At 30.5% G+C, this 17,270-nt stretch overlaps 2 protein-coding genes across 2 annotated transcripts; one reads left to right on the plus strand and one right to left on the minus strand.

The window, feature by feature from the left end:
• The first annotated feature begins 4,678 nt into the window (after positions 1-4,678).
• Positions 4,679-5,940, plus strand: LOC124914847 (peroxidase 51-like). Its single transcript, XM_047455462.1, has 3 exons — positions 4,679-5,101; positions 5,194-5,359; positions 5,455-5,940. The coding sequence occupies exons 1-3, from the start codon at positions 4,691-4,693 to the stop codon at positions 5,868-5,870; spliced, it is 993 nt and encodes a 330-aa protein (XP_047311418.1). The 5' UTR covers positions 4,679-4,690; the 3' UTR covers positions 5,871-5,940.
• Positions 5,941-9,388: 3,448 nt separating this feature from the next.
• LOC124916063 (probable N-acetyltransferase HLS1) lies at positions 9,389-10,849 on the minus strand. The gene is made up of 3 exons (XM_047456800.1): positions 10,637-10,849; positions 10,376-10,545; positions 9,389-10,293 (listed from the first exon to the last, which is right to left on the minus strand). The coding sequence occupies exons 1-3, from the start codon at positions 10,847-10,849 to the stop codon at positions 9,432-9,434; spliced, it is 1,245 nt and encodes a 414-aa protein (XP_047312756.1). The 3' UTR covers positions 9,389-9,431.
• Positions 10,850-17,270: the final 6,421 nt, after the last annotated feature.

Below are 17,270 nucleotides of genomic sequence, written 5' to 3' on the forward strand. Positions count from 1 at the left end.
CGCTTCTTCATAAGGAACTTATTCTGACCACTCTTCTTCAGAAATTTGTCCTTCAATGCTTGTCATAGTTTATGTGCAGAAGTTTCATTCTTCACAACATACTTCTACTCTCTAGACATGCACGATCGAATTGTTCCGCACGCCAACCGATTCATGATACTCCATTCTTTTTCTTTTATACCATCTGGCTTTTCGACCTCGATAAAAACATCTAGACCCTACTGAAAAAGACAATCTAGAACCTCACATTGCCACATGCCAAAATGCTCAGTTCTATCAAAGATTTCCACTGCAAACTTCAAATTCGACACTGGTGTCCTCGTCTAGGATGAGGAAGGAGTTGACGCCCATTTTGAAGACTCCATCATGCCAAGGACGAACCTTCGGCTCTGATACCACTTGTTGAGAAAAACCCTAACAGAAACACAAAAGAAGAAAACAACTAAAAGAACACACTAACAGAATTTGATAACGGAGTTCGGTCAAAATGTTTTCTACGTCTCCGAGCACTAAGGCTATCAATTAATAAGAAGAAGAGATACAAATATTATGTGCAATAAACCAAAAAGGGGAGAGATTCTTTTATACACTAAGAAACTTCCCAAACTCCTATCATCTTCCGATGTGGAATTCTAATTGTGTCAAAAACAACAATTAGCAACCCTGCTACTAACGCCTCTTTAGCATTACTGACGTCATCTCTGTTGTCAGCGCATTTACAGCTTTACTTGCGCATTAAACATTTGTAAAACTTAATTTTTTTTGTAAAATTTAATTTTTTCTTCGTATCATTAAAATTATATTGTATTGATTTCAATTATCATTAATGTTTTTCATATTTCAACTTAATTAAAATTTTCATTTTCAATCTTAATCAAATGATTTTTTTTTCTTCTTTCTTTAACACAATCGAACAACAAATATTCTCTCAAATGTCTCATTATTAAAATTACTCTCAACTATTATGTCAAAGTAATGCTATAATAAAATATTCATAGTCAACAAAACTTGTTTTTCTTAATTTATTGATCTGAGGAGTTTTTATTTATATAACCAGAAGCACATATATCACGTCTTACTTTTCTTTTCTTTTTTTTTTTTTTTTATTATTATCTTAACATTTCACTAATTAATCAAAATATTTATTATTTTTTTTATTTTTTTTAATTTAAATAAAATAATTATAATAATTCAATATTTAAAAACCAAAATAACCCAACAACAGACCGGCTTTGAATATTTCATTTATTATATATATATTTTTGTTGTCAAAAAATAGTTTTTGGTGAGATTTGAATCCGTGAACAAATAAAAATTGTAAATTTTTATCTTGAATCATTACACCACAATATTTTATATTTAATATTATAATAAATTTAACTAAATAACTTACTATTTTTAATAAATTGACTGTCCTAATTCGAAGGCTTATCTAACAATTAGTTATGATTCTTTTAACTCTTATAGCTGACAAGTTGTACAAAATTCTAACATCAATGTTAATTGCGATATACATTATTTTTTTTTTATAAAAGTTGACATTTTAAAAAAAAATATATATATATATATATATATATAATTAAAAAGGAAAATGAAAGTTGACGGGATAATTGTAGTTATAAAGTTTATTAATTATTATTAAATAATTAATTAAAAAAAGTATATGCACCATAAGCCCTAAACGTGTAATTCGAATTTAGTTCGGTTTTCGAATTGACTAAAAAAAATAAAAATTCGAATAAACCGAACCGTGGAACTCGAATAACCCGAAAATCGAACCGATGAACACCCCTAGTAGGCTCCATAACTCAACCGTATTATTTGAAATGTATATAATTAATTAAGAGTGTATGGATATAATTATTTAAGACCACTACAAGAGAATGAGTCATCTGTGACATATATTTCCTACATAATTTCTGACGAATTTATAATTAATAACATATTTTCTATTTTTATAATAAACGTCAGTATATCTCTCAGTAAATCATTCGAAAAATACATAATTTGTCAAAAAATTTTGTGACGATTTTTATTTCATTGGACTTTTTCCGTAGGAATATCGGTCAGAAACACCGTGATAATTTTGTAGGAATATCCGTCGGAAAGTTCGAGTTAATTTCGTAGGAATATCCGTCGGAAAATTCGTGCTAATTCCGTATGAATATCCGTCAAAACATTTGTGATAATTCCATAAAAATATCCGTCATAAAGTAATATATTTCTTTAAAAATTTATTTTCCTAATTATTTATCATATTACATTACATATTTTTCTTAATTATCAACTATATTTAATACTAAAAATTAAAAAAAAAATAACTAACTATATTTTAAAAGTAGTAAGTACAAATTTACTAACAAAAGATACATTCACTTAGAAACAAAATGTGTGACTCAATAGTTTCTATCAATACACAAAAGTGAAAGTTAGCCACTACTCACATTTTAATACTCAACTTTCATCACTTCTCATCCATATGCATTAGAGCTCTACTCCTATTTATTAGTCATCTACAACTCATTTGTTCTAATTCATCATTTCCATCAATATGCATTAGAGGGACTTGTGAACAACAATATTATGCAAACCTATTATAATAATTGTAGGATATATTTTTGTTGTCAAAAAATAGTTTTTGGTGAGATTTGAATCCGTAAACAAATAAAAATTCTAAATTTTTATCTTGAACCATTACACCACAATGTTTTATATTTAAAATTATAATAAATTTAACTAAATAGCTTACTATTTTTAACAAATTGATGGTAATAACTCGAAGGCTTACCTAATTAGGCCTGCCCTGACAATAAGTTATGATTTTTTAACTCTTGTACAAAATTCTCACATCAATGTTAATTGTGATATACATGGTTTTTGGATAAAAGTTGACATTTTTCAAAATAAAAAAAAATATATATAATATATGCTAAACCAATTTAAGATGAATATAATTTTTACAATTATTTATGATTCTTTTAACCCAAGAAGTTGTACAAAATCCTATATGATTATATGATTCTTTAGATGTTATAACAAGTGTTTATTTAATATATGTTTTTTCATTCAAAAAATAAAATGAAAGTTGACGGGCATAATGTGTAGTTATAAAGTTTATTGGGAAGAATGTCAATTTTGTTTACAAAGTTGGATCGAGGTGTCAATTTTATTTATGAAGTCGCAAAATTCTATTTTTATATATAAAGTTGTCAAAATGTTTCAAAAATAAATAAAATAACAGCAAACATTTAACGGGGTTAATTTGTATCAATGTGGCATACAAGTGCATCCACATATTTGTTTATTTTTATTTTTTTAAAATAAACCCAGTAAATAAATCAATAAAATTATTATTATTTTTTTTTACAAACCTAATTACCTCCATCATTTCACCAGCAGCCGCCATCATCAATCTCTTCATCAGCCCGCCGTCGCCGCCCTCTTCACCCCTAGTGGTCGTCGCCGCCCTCTTCACCAGCAGTGGTCGTCGCCAATTGCCAAGAAGATAATCGGCCCTCGCGATCCTCTCTCTCAAAAGAACTCCGGCGTCGAAGCTCGAGCTCACAAGTAACTTCCTTTCTCTCCTGTCTCTTATGTTTTATTTTGGGTTTTTAGGGTTTCTTATTTCTTGTACTCTCTCTTCGTTTTTATCTTCATTAGGGTTCCTTTTTCTAACATAAATGATTCAAATTCAGTTGATGAACTTGAATAGGGTTAGTGACTAAAGTGATTCTTCAAACTTTATTTTAAGGGTCTTTTGAAGAATTATTGAGAAAATTACAATGATTTCAACTGTATGGTTATTGATCCTTCGTGAGTGTTCCTAATTCTAACATAAGTGATTCAATGCCAGTTGTTGAACTTGAATTGGGTTAGTGTCTAAAGCGTAAAATGAAAAGTTTCTGATTTTCAAACTCTATTTGAAGGATCTTTTGAAGAACTATTGAGAGAATTGCAATGATTTCAACTAGATGGTTATTGTTCTTTCTTCTAACATAAGTGATTCAATGTCAATTGATGAACTTGAGTAGGGTTAGTGTTTAAAGCTGTGAAGAGGGCGGCGATGGGGGCTGATGAAGATATTGACGATGGAGGCTGGTAAAAAAAAAGGATAATTTTATTGATTTATTTATTGAGGTTGGTTTTAAAAAATATAAATAAATAAATATATAAAATAAATACGTGGATGCCACGTGTATGTCACATGGATACAAATTAACTCTGTTAAATGGTTGCCGTTATTTTATTTATTTTTAAAACATTTTGACAACTTTATATACAAAAATAGAATTTTGCAAATTCATAAACAAAATTGACACCTCGGTCCAACTTTGTAAATAAAATTGACATTCTTCCCAAAGTTTATTATTTTGAATACCAAATTAAAGAAAGTATATTCTTGATCATAAGCCCTAAACGTGCATGCAATCCATATTTAATCTATCATTTTGGACCAAGTTTTAAGTTTGACGAGACATATATAGATATATGAGTGAGTAAACTAATAATTAATAAATTTGGAGTAATTTTCAATACAACAAGTTGCTTAGGCAGGAAATTAAAAAGAATTGATCAATTGGAATGTTACAATAATATTGTTGTTTTCCATTATAAATACCAAGTAATATCCTTATCTACTTCACAACAATCAAACCATCATCAACATATTAATATCTGAGTTCTGTCTAGAATGGGTACTCGATTCAACATTCCTCTGACATTGTTGTCACTGTCTTGCCTCTGTCTTTTGGCTTCGGCCCAACTGAAACAGAACTACTACGCCGGCACGTGCCCCAACGTCGAATCCATCGTCAGGAAGGCCGTCCAGCTGAAGTTTCAGCAAACTTTTGTTACCGCTCCGGCCACTCTCAGGCTGTTCTTCCACGACTGTTTTGTTCAGGGCTGCGATGCTTCCGTTATGATTCAATCGACCGGAGGCAACAAGGCGGAGAAGGATAACCCGGATAACATTTCTTTAGCCGGAGATGGGTTCGACACCGTTGTCAAGGCCAAGGCTGCAGTTGACGCCGTCTCCGGTTGCCGGAATAAAGTATCCTGCGCCGACATTCTAACCATGGCTACCAGGGATGTCATCGCTTTGGTAATTATTAATCACTTATCTCTGTTCTTCCCTGTTGTTCCTCCTGAATCAATGAATTTTTATTATAAAAATGAATGAATGAATGAATGCAGACCGGAGGACCATCGTACGCGGTGGAGCTGGGGAGATTGGACGGCCTGAAGTCGACGGCGGCAAGCGTCACCGGAAAACTTCCTCATCCGAACTTCAACCTCAACCAACTCAACTCCCTCTTTGCTGCCAACGGCCTTAATCAAAACGACATGATAGCTCTCTCAGGTAATTAAGTTCAAACTAATCTATATATTCATTATATATAATCTTTTATTTTATTTTATTTCATTTGATTATAAATTATTATTGTATATATATAGCTGCCCACACAATTGGGTTCTCCCACTGCAGCAAATTCTCAAACAGGATCTACAACTTCACAAAGTCCAACCCGATTGACCCGACCCTGAACAAGCAATACGCATCCCAGTTGATTCAAATGTGCCCGAAGAATGTGGACCCGAGAATAGCAATAAACATGGATCCAATCACGCCCCGAAAATTCGACAATGCATACTTCAAGAATCTTCAGGGAGGAAAGGGATTATTCACTTCCGACCAAGTGCTCTTCACCGACTCCAGGTCTAAGTCGGTGGTCAACGCCTGGGCTACCAGCTCCCAGTCATTCAACTCTGCCTTCATAACCGCCATGACCAAACTCGGCCGCGTCGGAGTCAAGACCGGAAAGCCCGGACCCAACGGTAACATCCGTGTCAGATGCGACGCATTCAACTGATCTATTTCATCGCTGTCTTTATTCCAAGCTCAACGAAAGCAGAGCCATAAACAAGTAAAATAAGTATCTGTATGAACACAAGAGAAGAGAGTTGAGATTTTTTATTTTTTATTTCCTGTAAGAATTTATTGATTGTTTAATCGTGTCATCAACGAATGTATCAGTGTTGTGATTATTATATATTTATTTTCTTTTTTACCATAAACGGTTATATTTAATTTATTTTGTTAATGGATCATTTTACCTCTTTTGTTAATTTATTATTATTATTTTACTATTTTGCAACGACTTGCGGTTTTTTTTTTTTTTTTTTTTTTTTGCTTAGAGTCTTGAAAACTCCGTTAAGAATATAAATAAAAAAAGAGATATAAAGTAAATGAACACATTTTTGTTCATGAATTGGTCTTCTTTTTATACTTATTAAATGAAGCAATCTTTAATTTCAACAATTGTTAGTATGGGTTTTCTTTGATCTTATGTATCTGTCTTGAATTCAAAAATGTTTTATTTTATATATATAAAAAGGGAAAGAATATCAATTTTACACACCTTGTAAGAAAGTGTCAAATTTACTTATTAAGTATCAATATTTTATTTATATATACTAATTTGTCAAAAAGTGTCAAATATATTTAAAATAACAGAATTATTAAACGGTGTTAAAATTTTTGTCACATGTAATATCCACCTATCTTTTATTTTTTTTTAAATTGACATTACTTTAATTATTTTTTCATTCAAACAAAACATCAAAATATTTTCTTATTTATTTTTTCTCTCTCTTTACCCTCACAACTTACCATTATTCTTTAAATATTTATCTTTCATCTCTCCATCTATAATATGAGTAATTTTATAATAGGATTTAGGATTCGACCAAAGAATGTTTCAACCAATGACGATGATAGTTTAAGGTTTAATTGAGAATGACTTGGATTTGGGGGTTACGTTTAGGAGCTGATAAAGTTTAACAGTATGAGTATTATGAAAACTAAAATTAAAACAAGTCAGTTAAGGGAAACAAGTCAGTTAAGGGAGATTTTACTTTGATTCGGCATTGTCCGCTAATGGCGACAATGATTTAGGGTTCGACTAATGGAGATTTTGGCCACAACGTCTATAATTTAGGAATCGGCCAACAAAAACTTCAAAAAATGAGGATGATTGTTTAAAGTTCATAGGGACCACTTGGGGGTTAATCGGAAGAAGGTAAAAATCTGAAAAAACTTGAGATTAATTGAAAGAGAGAGAAAAGTTAGTAAAAAATGGAGAGTTGTGGAGAGAAAAAATAGGTAAAAAAAAATAAGTTTTTTTTAAATGGAAAAATAATTAAAAGTAATGTAAATTTAAAAAATAAAATAGGTGGATATTACATTTGGCAAAACTTTTGAAGCCGTTTAACATATTTGTTATTTTAAACATATTTGACAATTTTTGATAAGTTAATATATATAAATAAAATTTTGACACCTTCTTGCAACTTAATTCTTACAATTAATGTGTAAATTTGACATACTTCCCATAAAAAAAAGTTGAGTGTTTAATGAATATTCAAGTATTTGTTTATCCCTTGAAATATATATATATATATATTTCAAGGGATAAACAAATACTTGAATATTCATTAATTATGTAAGACTATACGCAACTTATTCTAAAATCGACTTTTCATCTTACTTGTGTACTAAGAAAAAAAAGAATAAAGTAGCAAATTTTATTGTTAGAAAAACTTATCATATACATGTTTTATATTTATTGATTTAGTCCTTTTCAAATGAGTTGACATATTATGTATAATGATTCTTAATATTTTTTTATTTATCAATAAATGTTATATAGTTTTACTGAAGTTATTATCATTTTTGATTCATCAAAATATTATGCGTTGTAAAGACATTGATAGTTTCTATGTGAGCATTGCTACAAGTTATTCGTGAAGATGATTTTATATAATTTTTATTGAGACAAATTTTGATATCTTATTCTTTGGATAAAACGTTATTCATAGTGGAATTTTTACGGATAATATTTGCATAAAAAACGTTGTATTATGTTAGTTGTATGTGTAACGAGAATGTTGAATCGACAGCTCACTTACTTTTGCATTATCGGGGCGGCTCTATGTAGCCCACCAAAAATAATAAGAAACAAATTTATTTTTTATTTTTATTTACTGTAAAAATGTGATATTATCCCTAATTTCTTTATAAAAAAATCAATATAATTCATTGTTTGTTAATCTAATTATTAAAAAAAATTGTAAACTTATTTTATCTAAAATTTTCTCGTTATTTTTTAAGTCCACCTCAAATTTTTTCAAGCCAACCAACTCTGAATCCTGAATTCGTCCCTAAAGTGACTATCTGAAGCTTTTTGTGGAGTATTACTATGATTCATTGGGTGATGCCTGAGTTTTAGGGTAGTTGTTGGGAAGTTTAGATCGATACGACTGATATGACAAGCCTACATATTTGAGTTATTATCTTAATTATTTTTTAGTTCACTACCTGGTTGGAAAAAATTCGTTAAAATTCAATAATTGTAGTCTTCCGATGCGTATCATTCATATTGTTATTATTAAGACGTTTTATGAGATTTGTTCTAGAACGACAATAGAATTCGCCGGAAATTATTAATTATTCTCGAGAATTTACGAGCTCGATAAGTGATTGAGTACCATTATATATAAATATATATATATATTTATAATATTTTGTTAATATGTTTAATATATATATATATAATAAAAAGTATAATTACCGTTTAATAGAATATATATATATGCAGGCACTTAACTAAATACCAAAACCCAGTTAATAGAATATATATACCATTTTAATATATACTAAAGGCTTTTTATTACTAAAGGCTTGTTGTTGAATGAATTAGTTATCCCCAAAACTCAGTCATCACATCATTAATATAATGAATCCATTTATTTCTTAAAATACCAAAATTAATCCTTACTTTTTTTTAATATAATTTAGTTATTAAATAAAAATTTAAAGAGATAAAAAATAATTTGGTCAAAAATAAATAAAAACCAAAATTTTCCTATTTTTAATCAAACAAATTTTTTTCTTTCTAAAACCCAAAAAAGCACTTCCTCAAACAAGCTCTTAGGTACCATTTAAATTTTGAGTTACCACTCAACTAATTTACAACGAACCTATAGTCATTATGCGGTTAACTATAATGTCATTAACTTACTAATATATATCATATCCCTCTATTCATTAAATAAATTATCTTTTATTTCTTTTAAAAAAATATATTTTTTATCATGATATATTGAAAAGTATTTGTTTCATCCCACACACACCGAACAAACTAATGTAGATTATTTTGGATAACCTAAGATACCTGGTACTAAATCCAAATAACATGTGGTAGTTAAAATTCCAGAAAATAAATATTTCAAACAACCCTAAAAGTAATGCCCATGGAACCATTACTTTTGTTTCTAAAAACGTCCTTAACCATTATCTTTCAGCACTTAAAAAAAACAAACAAGAAAGGAATGGGACCATGTTATACAACGATAATGATACATGTCCATTTCTAAATCTCTCTTGGATCAACAAATAAGGACAGACCAGGTGTTGATCTTGTCCAGTCACCGACATCATCCCCTTCACTCCTCTTTTCTCCTCCGCCCAATCTCTTTATACACCATAAATCCTCAGCGCACGATAGCCTCTTCCAGTGCGGTATCCCTTCCTTAAACTTCTCTCCGGCAGCCACCTCCGCCGCCACCACTCCACCACCCCTTTCCATCGCCAAATTATGCGCCATCCCACAAAGTGCCTTCATTAATCTCGCCGCCATAACCCCTTCTCCACCCAACCCATAAAGAAAATGGATCCCAAACGGCCGGAAAAACTCCGGCACCGACGGAACTCTCAGCCAAGGAAAAGCCCGGTCCAAACTCCTACTCTTCCGGGCTAACCACTTCTTAACCCGAGAACCATTACCTTTCACTTCAAGCTGAAACTGACAGTTCCAAACACTCAACACTGCCCATGATTCCGGTGGATCATCCAAAAACTTATCCGACCCGACCCAAGACCCACTTCCACGTGGAACGGCGAGGAAGGTTCCCAAACTCAATTTGTTGTTTAACACCGCGTCTATATCTTGAGGGAAGAACTCCGTTGTGGAGAAACGGCGACGGTAGAGGGTTTCCGCGTCGGATGGTTCGAGTTTGATGATGTTAACCCGGTTACTTATCGGAGCCTGGTGGGCGAAAACGGGTTGGATTAGAATCGCCGGCGTACGGAACTTAGAGTAGCCACATTTACCGGTGAAGAGTTTGACAGAAGGAAAGTTATCCTTTTCGGTTGCCATGTAAGAGTAATCAGCTCCATTTTGTGTAAACCATTCTTCAATCTTCTGCACAAGCTTCAATCCTATCCCAAATCGCCTGAGAATTTAGAAACATTGAATAATAAATAAACAGATCAATATGGAGGCGATGGCGATGATTAATAGATGATTCATAGTACCGGTGAGAAGGAGAAACGCGAAGACCCGAAACATAAGCGAGCTTGGCATGATCCTGACCGTCTTTTCCACATGCAACTGTCTTAACACTTCCCCTTATAGTCCCCACTATTTCTTTACCCGATCCTTCTTCTTCTTCTCCTTGTATTTTACTCGAAATCATTTCTGCTACCTAAGAGAATAAGATGAGAATAAGATTAAAATGATGATGATAAACTAAGACCATATATTTGTATATATTTGAATAAAAGAAAGAGAAGTACCAGCATGGAAAAAACAGGGGAATGGCGGACCCTGCAAATAGGATCTCCCATATGGTCAGTAAAGAGGGAGAGTTTGTCACTAGGTCCTACATCACACTTCTTTTCCAGCTCTTCAACTCCATTGATATCCTTCTTTGGATCATACTCTCTGATCACAACCACCAATATAACATTACTCTCCGCCGCTGCTTCTCCCTCCGCCACCATCACCATTTTTAATCTCTCTCTTTGATTCTCTAGGGTTTGGGGATGGGGAATTGCTTTATATTGGAGAGGGTGAGGGAGACTGATTTGATAGAACAGTGTGGCAGCTTTTATCAAGGCGGCGATAACAGAGAGGGTATACTACGTGTAAACCAAGCAGAAACGGGTGAGAATTCAAGAGACTTGCCCGTTAAACTTTCATTTATTTAATTTAATTTTCTTAAAAAAATTGAAATCGTTTGCTTTGCTTTAAATACCTGATGATGATGATATTTGGGTATTTAATTACCCCGTTAATGTGTTTTATCTCTCTTTAAGATTAATTTTATCTCTCTTTAAGATTAATTAATTAAGAAATAATCACAAAAAGAGAAGTGGAAAGGTGCAATGGCGGCGCAGTTTATCTATTTCTTCGAATTAATGATGACCCCATTAGTAATCATTACCACTTAATTATTGTTATTATCTATCCTTTTCCATAATTAATTCATTTTCTTTTTATAATCAACTCCACTATTTAAAATAAATGACAATTTTAATTAGCATCCCTCTATATTTATTTTTATTTTTTTATAAAGCCAATTTCAAGTCGGCGGATTCAAGTTTACAAGTTAATTGTTCGAGGACTTGAACTTGACCCGATTAATAATTTATGTCAAAATTTTTAACATGAAAATGACATGTTTATTTATGATTGACTCGAACACGATCCAATTTATCCAATTTACTTAACCAACTCGAACTCAACTCGATATAATTAATTTATATCTTTGTTTTAAATTAAAATAACATAAAAAAATGAAGCCAAATCACAAATCTATTTATAAAAAAAATTCTACAAAAGAAAATGAATGAGTGAATAGAAAAAAAACAAAACTTAACAAAAAAAACTTGTAAACGGGATATCGGGTCATTTCAGGTCGACCCGATTTTGACATGTTTATTAATTCAGTTAAACAGGTTAAGCTGATTTTGACACGAACAAAAAAATAAATAACTTTATCCTGATTTTTTCGTGTTCGATTCGGATTGTATTTTCTTGTCGGGTCCAAAATTGTGGACACTTGTTTTTTTTTATAAGAAATTTTAAAATACAATAATATAGTCATATAAGAATAACAATTGTAAGATAGTTTAATAATTTAATTGAAGTTTATTTTTTTGTTTGATGTTAAGTTATTTGAAAATTTTATTGAAAAGATGAAGAACATATTGAAAATCAAAATTGAGAAAATCAAGATTATTAGGATTAAGACATTAATTGATTTACAAAATGAAAATCAAATTAAATTGAGAAAATCATAGTTGTTTTGACAAGTGTAATACTATTTACATGCATTTTGTATCAAAAATTGTGAAAATGATAGTTGTTTTGACAAGTGTAATACTGTTTACATGCATTTGTAATTATAGCAGATGTGGTCCTTAAAATTCGAAATATGACAAATGTTCAAATGCATGCAATCTCTAATGCCTACTTTGACCAAGCTCTGCAACACTAGACTTTGGATCCTTTAGCTATAAACTTTCAAATGAATCCAAATTATTTTGTTTACCGTGGTTTATTTTTCCAATACAGATGGTACTTTTCCCCATCTATATATGATTCTTTTCAAATAAATCATTTTTTTAGTGAAAAATAAATCATGAATATTTGTGCAAAATATGATAAAGAAAATTGCATTTAAATACAAGGCAAACTTGATAATTTCAGCCTTATGTAAGTGCCACCATTTTCATCTCAAACAAAGTTTAATTTTAAATTTTATGTCATGCATTGTTATTAAGAGATTAAATTAAACAAATACAGTTTATTTTTATTTTGTAGGTCATTATTTCGCAAAATTGTTGGATTTTACCTAAATGAGCATCAATCAAGTTGTCCATCTGTAGATATAGAATTCAATGTGTATTCTACTGTCATAGCTTTCATATTTGGACTGTTTTGAAATGCAATACTCTCAATGGAACTTTGAATAAAAAAATATGTTAATGCTTTTTTATTTCTCTACCTCTTCTAGATTGATTATTGCCTTTTATCAAAAATGATTATTAACTTCCTTCAATATTTTAATCAATTAAAGAAAGTTATATATAGTCATTTCTTATATTGGTAACAAAAATGATTTATATAGTTAAATAGGGCACTAACTAATAAAATACATGGGAATGGTGGGTGTCATAGTCGGCCAGGAAAATGACAGAAATATGAAGTTGGAAGTCGGCCGGTTACGTTAGCAAATACTAATAAATGAAATTAGGAATGGAGCTTTCTTTAACTTTGTTTAATTTGGTAATGACGACTCCACCTATCATTACAAAATTAAATAAAAGGGAGATTAATTAGTTTCTAAAATAATCAAATTATGCAAGTTGACAAGTCTTTTAATAATTCTCCCTGGCAACTCAAAGCCAAAAGAAAAAAAAAAAAAAAAACAACGCTTTAGTTTAAAGAAATGATACTAACTATAATATTTATTATTGTAGACACTAATTTTCCACTCTCAATTTTATACTTTATACTTTTAATAAATCTGAATCTATATAAATTTTTCAAATTCATTCATAGACTTATTACACGAGACATTCACAGACTTATTACACGATTTATTTTAAAAACAATTATTTTTAGAATAATTGAGTTATTTTGGAAATAATTACACGAGACATTCACAGACTTATTACACGATTTATTTTAAAAACAATTATTTTTAGAATAATTGAGTTATTTTGGAAATAATTAATTTTGAATTTTTAGTAAGTTAAGATAGTAATTTGTCTAAGGCGGTATATGCTTTCAATATTCAATTTAATTTTGAATTTGACTTAGTTACTGTTTTATTATAATTATAATTGTTTCTTTAAAATATGAATAATTAAAAATAAAATTGTTTTCTATTTATTAATTCTTTTTATAGGATAAAGGGAGACGTGTGACTCTTCAAGAATCAATCCAAGATCCATATGCAAGATCCGGATCAGATTTTTTGAATGGGGCCGAAATAATTCAAATCAAAGGCAAGTCAACCCAAAATCAAACTAAGAAAATTATTCAATTGACGGATCCGACTGGTGACTCGACCTATGAACCCGACACATGCCCAAGATCTGATAAATGCTAAAGAAAAAAAAGGGTGAACTCAACGTTCATCTTCATGATGTTGACTGTTGAATCTCTCCCAACCTTGTGAGTGCACAAAGAAGGGAGAATTGAATTAGTTTTTGTTAATTAAAAAATTCAGCCCCCTTAAGACTAGGTCATTTTAATTAATTTTAAAAAAATATATTTTTGGCCAAACCGTGTAGGGTGTTAAATGGGCCTTTGGGCACTTTTTCATTTTAAAGTGCCCCTACGCTTCCCTTTCCATTTCTCCATAAAACTGTCAAATCTAAGCAAGAGCACCAACTAGTGTGGTTATGTCTTAAGTCTCTTGCTTAGAGTTTTCGGTCCTCTTGTAAGATCTAAAGAGCAACCCCTTTGTAAACTCCCTTGATCATTTTGGTTTGTTTTTTATTTTAATTTTAATTTGTCTATAAAATGGAATTAGTGTTTGCATGATTTTATAATTGTCTTCTGTTTTGTTTTAATTTTTACACTTTCATTTGTACATAATGTAATATTAATTTTATTTTGAGTAAAACACAAAGAAAACATAAATAAAATATAAAATTAAAGTATTATAACTTAGGATATAAAAGAAAAACAAAATCGGCCCTTTAAAAAAAACAACTTAAAAGCTAAAAAGAAAAACAATCTGCTTTGATTTGTATATATTTTTTTTTATATATTATATGATGTTAGATCTATGATTTTACTTTATATACTTGTTTATAAATGTGTTAATACTAAAAACTTTCATTTAGTTTGGGATCCATTTGGATCATTAAAATTGTAGTTAGTTAGGGTCTAGGTCGGAAAATTTGGAGTAGCGGACCTTGCAGTTGTAACGACCACGTTTTTGCACTTGCACCTGCTGCTGACCGAAGACCAACGCTAGCTGCATTTGACGATCGAGGACTACTACTTGTTGCTTCTGACCGAAGACCGATGTTTGTTGCACCTGAAGACTGAAGATTGATGGTGCTTGCTGCTATTGTCTAAAGACCAACGTTTGCTGCACTTGGCGACCAATGATTGTTGCTGCTGACCAAAGATCAACGTTTGTTGTACCTGGCGACTGAGGACTATTGTTGCTTGTTGCTGTTGACCGAAAACTGACGTTTGTTGCACATGGAGACCGAGAAATGCTGCTTGTTGCTGCTGACCAAAGACTAGCGTTTGCTGCACCTAGCGATCGAGGACTGTTGCATGCTTGTTGCTATTGACCGAAGACCGGCGTTTGCTGCACCTAATGACCGAGGATTGTTATTGCTGACCAAAGACCGACGTTTGTTGTACCTAGCGACTAAGGACGACTAAGGACTGTTGTTGTTTGTTGTTGCTGACTGAAGATTGTTTCTGCGTACTGTTCGACCAAGGACACATTTCAGGACCGACAGAGGGACTTGCACCAGCATCCGACCGAGCTGGGTCTGATTTTCGACCGAGGGCTATCTTAGACCGTAGAGGCTTAGCTGCGACCCATTTTTTATTTTATTTTTTGTTTTTTATTTTTATTTTTAATTTTTGTTTTGTGGACACTTTTTGTATTCTTTTAGATAAGTTTGTGTCTTGCTTGATCCTATGTTAGAAATTTTTTAAAAATAGAATTCTTAACTAAAATTGAACCTAGTCCTAACTTAGACTTAAGATTTTTCTTATATTTAGGACTTTTTCTCTTGAACTCGAAATCATTTTAAAAAAATAATAATAAAAAATTTAGAGCCTCTATATAATTTACTTCAATAAAGTTAAAAAAAAAAATTAATCTAGACTTAAGCCAATTAAATTTTGATTAATAATTTGTTTAGTTTTGATTCTTTAGGATGATTTTATGTGTGAATTATTTGTTCAGGTTTTTCTTTTAAGTTTTGTTTTTGTCTATTCTTTTCTTGTCTTTTACCTACTGCAAACTCTTTAAATGTTAAATGTAAAATTATATATTGTAAAGCGTAAGGAATTTAAAGAACGACTAACATTAATTAGTAGAAACCTTATGGGCGTTGTGAGACATAGCGTGATCTAAAAATCCCCTTTCCCACACGTAACCAAACGCCGAACTTACTCTCTTAATTTCCTAATTTTTAAAATTAGGTTACGACTCTTTAGTCGTGAGGTTAATTAATATTGAAAAAGTTAAAGTATGCCTATGACATACTTTTCATTAAAAAAAACTCACAATCTCTTCCAAATTCGAATGGATGATAAGCTAAGGATTGTTTACCAAGCTTGTTTTATAAATTTAAAATTTTCTAATCTTAAAATTAATTCCCCTCATATTTTTAAAATAATATTTTTTAAAAGTGTTCCAGATTTTTCAAAACTCTTATTTTTTTTATTTTTTTTAAACGATCACAATTATAATTTTTTTTTATAATATATATATATAAAAATATTAATATATGTGAGAGAAAATATATTAATTAATTTATAATATATATTTATTAAAAAAAAATTAGAAATTTGGGCCATAGAATAATAGAAGTCATGATGAGCGGAGGATGATTAACATATTAAAGGATAATTAAATAAAAAATCTATATAAACAAAATTAATTTGTGTACCCAATTCATACTAATTAATGAATATAATTAGTTTGGTAATGAATTAAATAAATTTAATCTAAATTAAATAATTCGGGTTGAGTGTTCCCGTTTTTTTAATCACGCATGAAATCATTATTTGAATACAAGTCTCGAATGGTTAGCTTAACACAAAGTTATCTATAATGTTATTCGTTCTAGTAGCCACAAATTAAATTTGGGATCCAAAACATATAGATTTTTGTTCGTCAAACTACTTTTTTGTCTCCATCTTAATTTAATATCAAGATGTGACTCAAGTTCAATAATAATATGCATGGATAATTACTTTAATTTAATTTGTTGAATTAAATTAATATAGGTAAGCAAGTAGTGAAAGCCAACTTTTGAAAGGAATTGTTGTAAACCTAAAGGTGGAACATTTTGGGGCCCAAATGACACAACTAGAAAGTAAAATAAATAAGGGTTAAGTGATAATCTCTCTCTTTCCACAATGGGGAAAAAAATATTGGAGGTAATGACAATAAATCTTTTCAAAAGATGCATTTAGTTAAAAAAAAAAAATATTTACTCTACATGACCCAACTAAATTTATTAAGATTCGGATGGGTTAAATCTAATAATTAATTGAATCATATTAGAATTATGAGTGATATACTATTACTAAGTGGTTTTAAGTGCAAAGTTATGATTGGGATTGAAATATACATCTGTTTTATATGCATGCACTAATTTGTCTTATCTTGACATAATGACATATTGGGCCTACTAATTTCTCCATCTTTAT

The sequence above is a fragment of the Impatiens glandulifera genome, chromosome 9 (assembly GCF_907164915.1).
Source record: "Impatiens glandulifera chromosome 9, dImpGla2.1, whole genome shotgun sequence".
Classification (NCBI taxonomy): domain Eukaryota; kingdom Viridiplantae; phylum Streptophyta; class Magnoliopsida; order Ericales; family Balsaminaceae; genus Impatiens; species Impatiens glandulifera.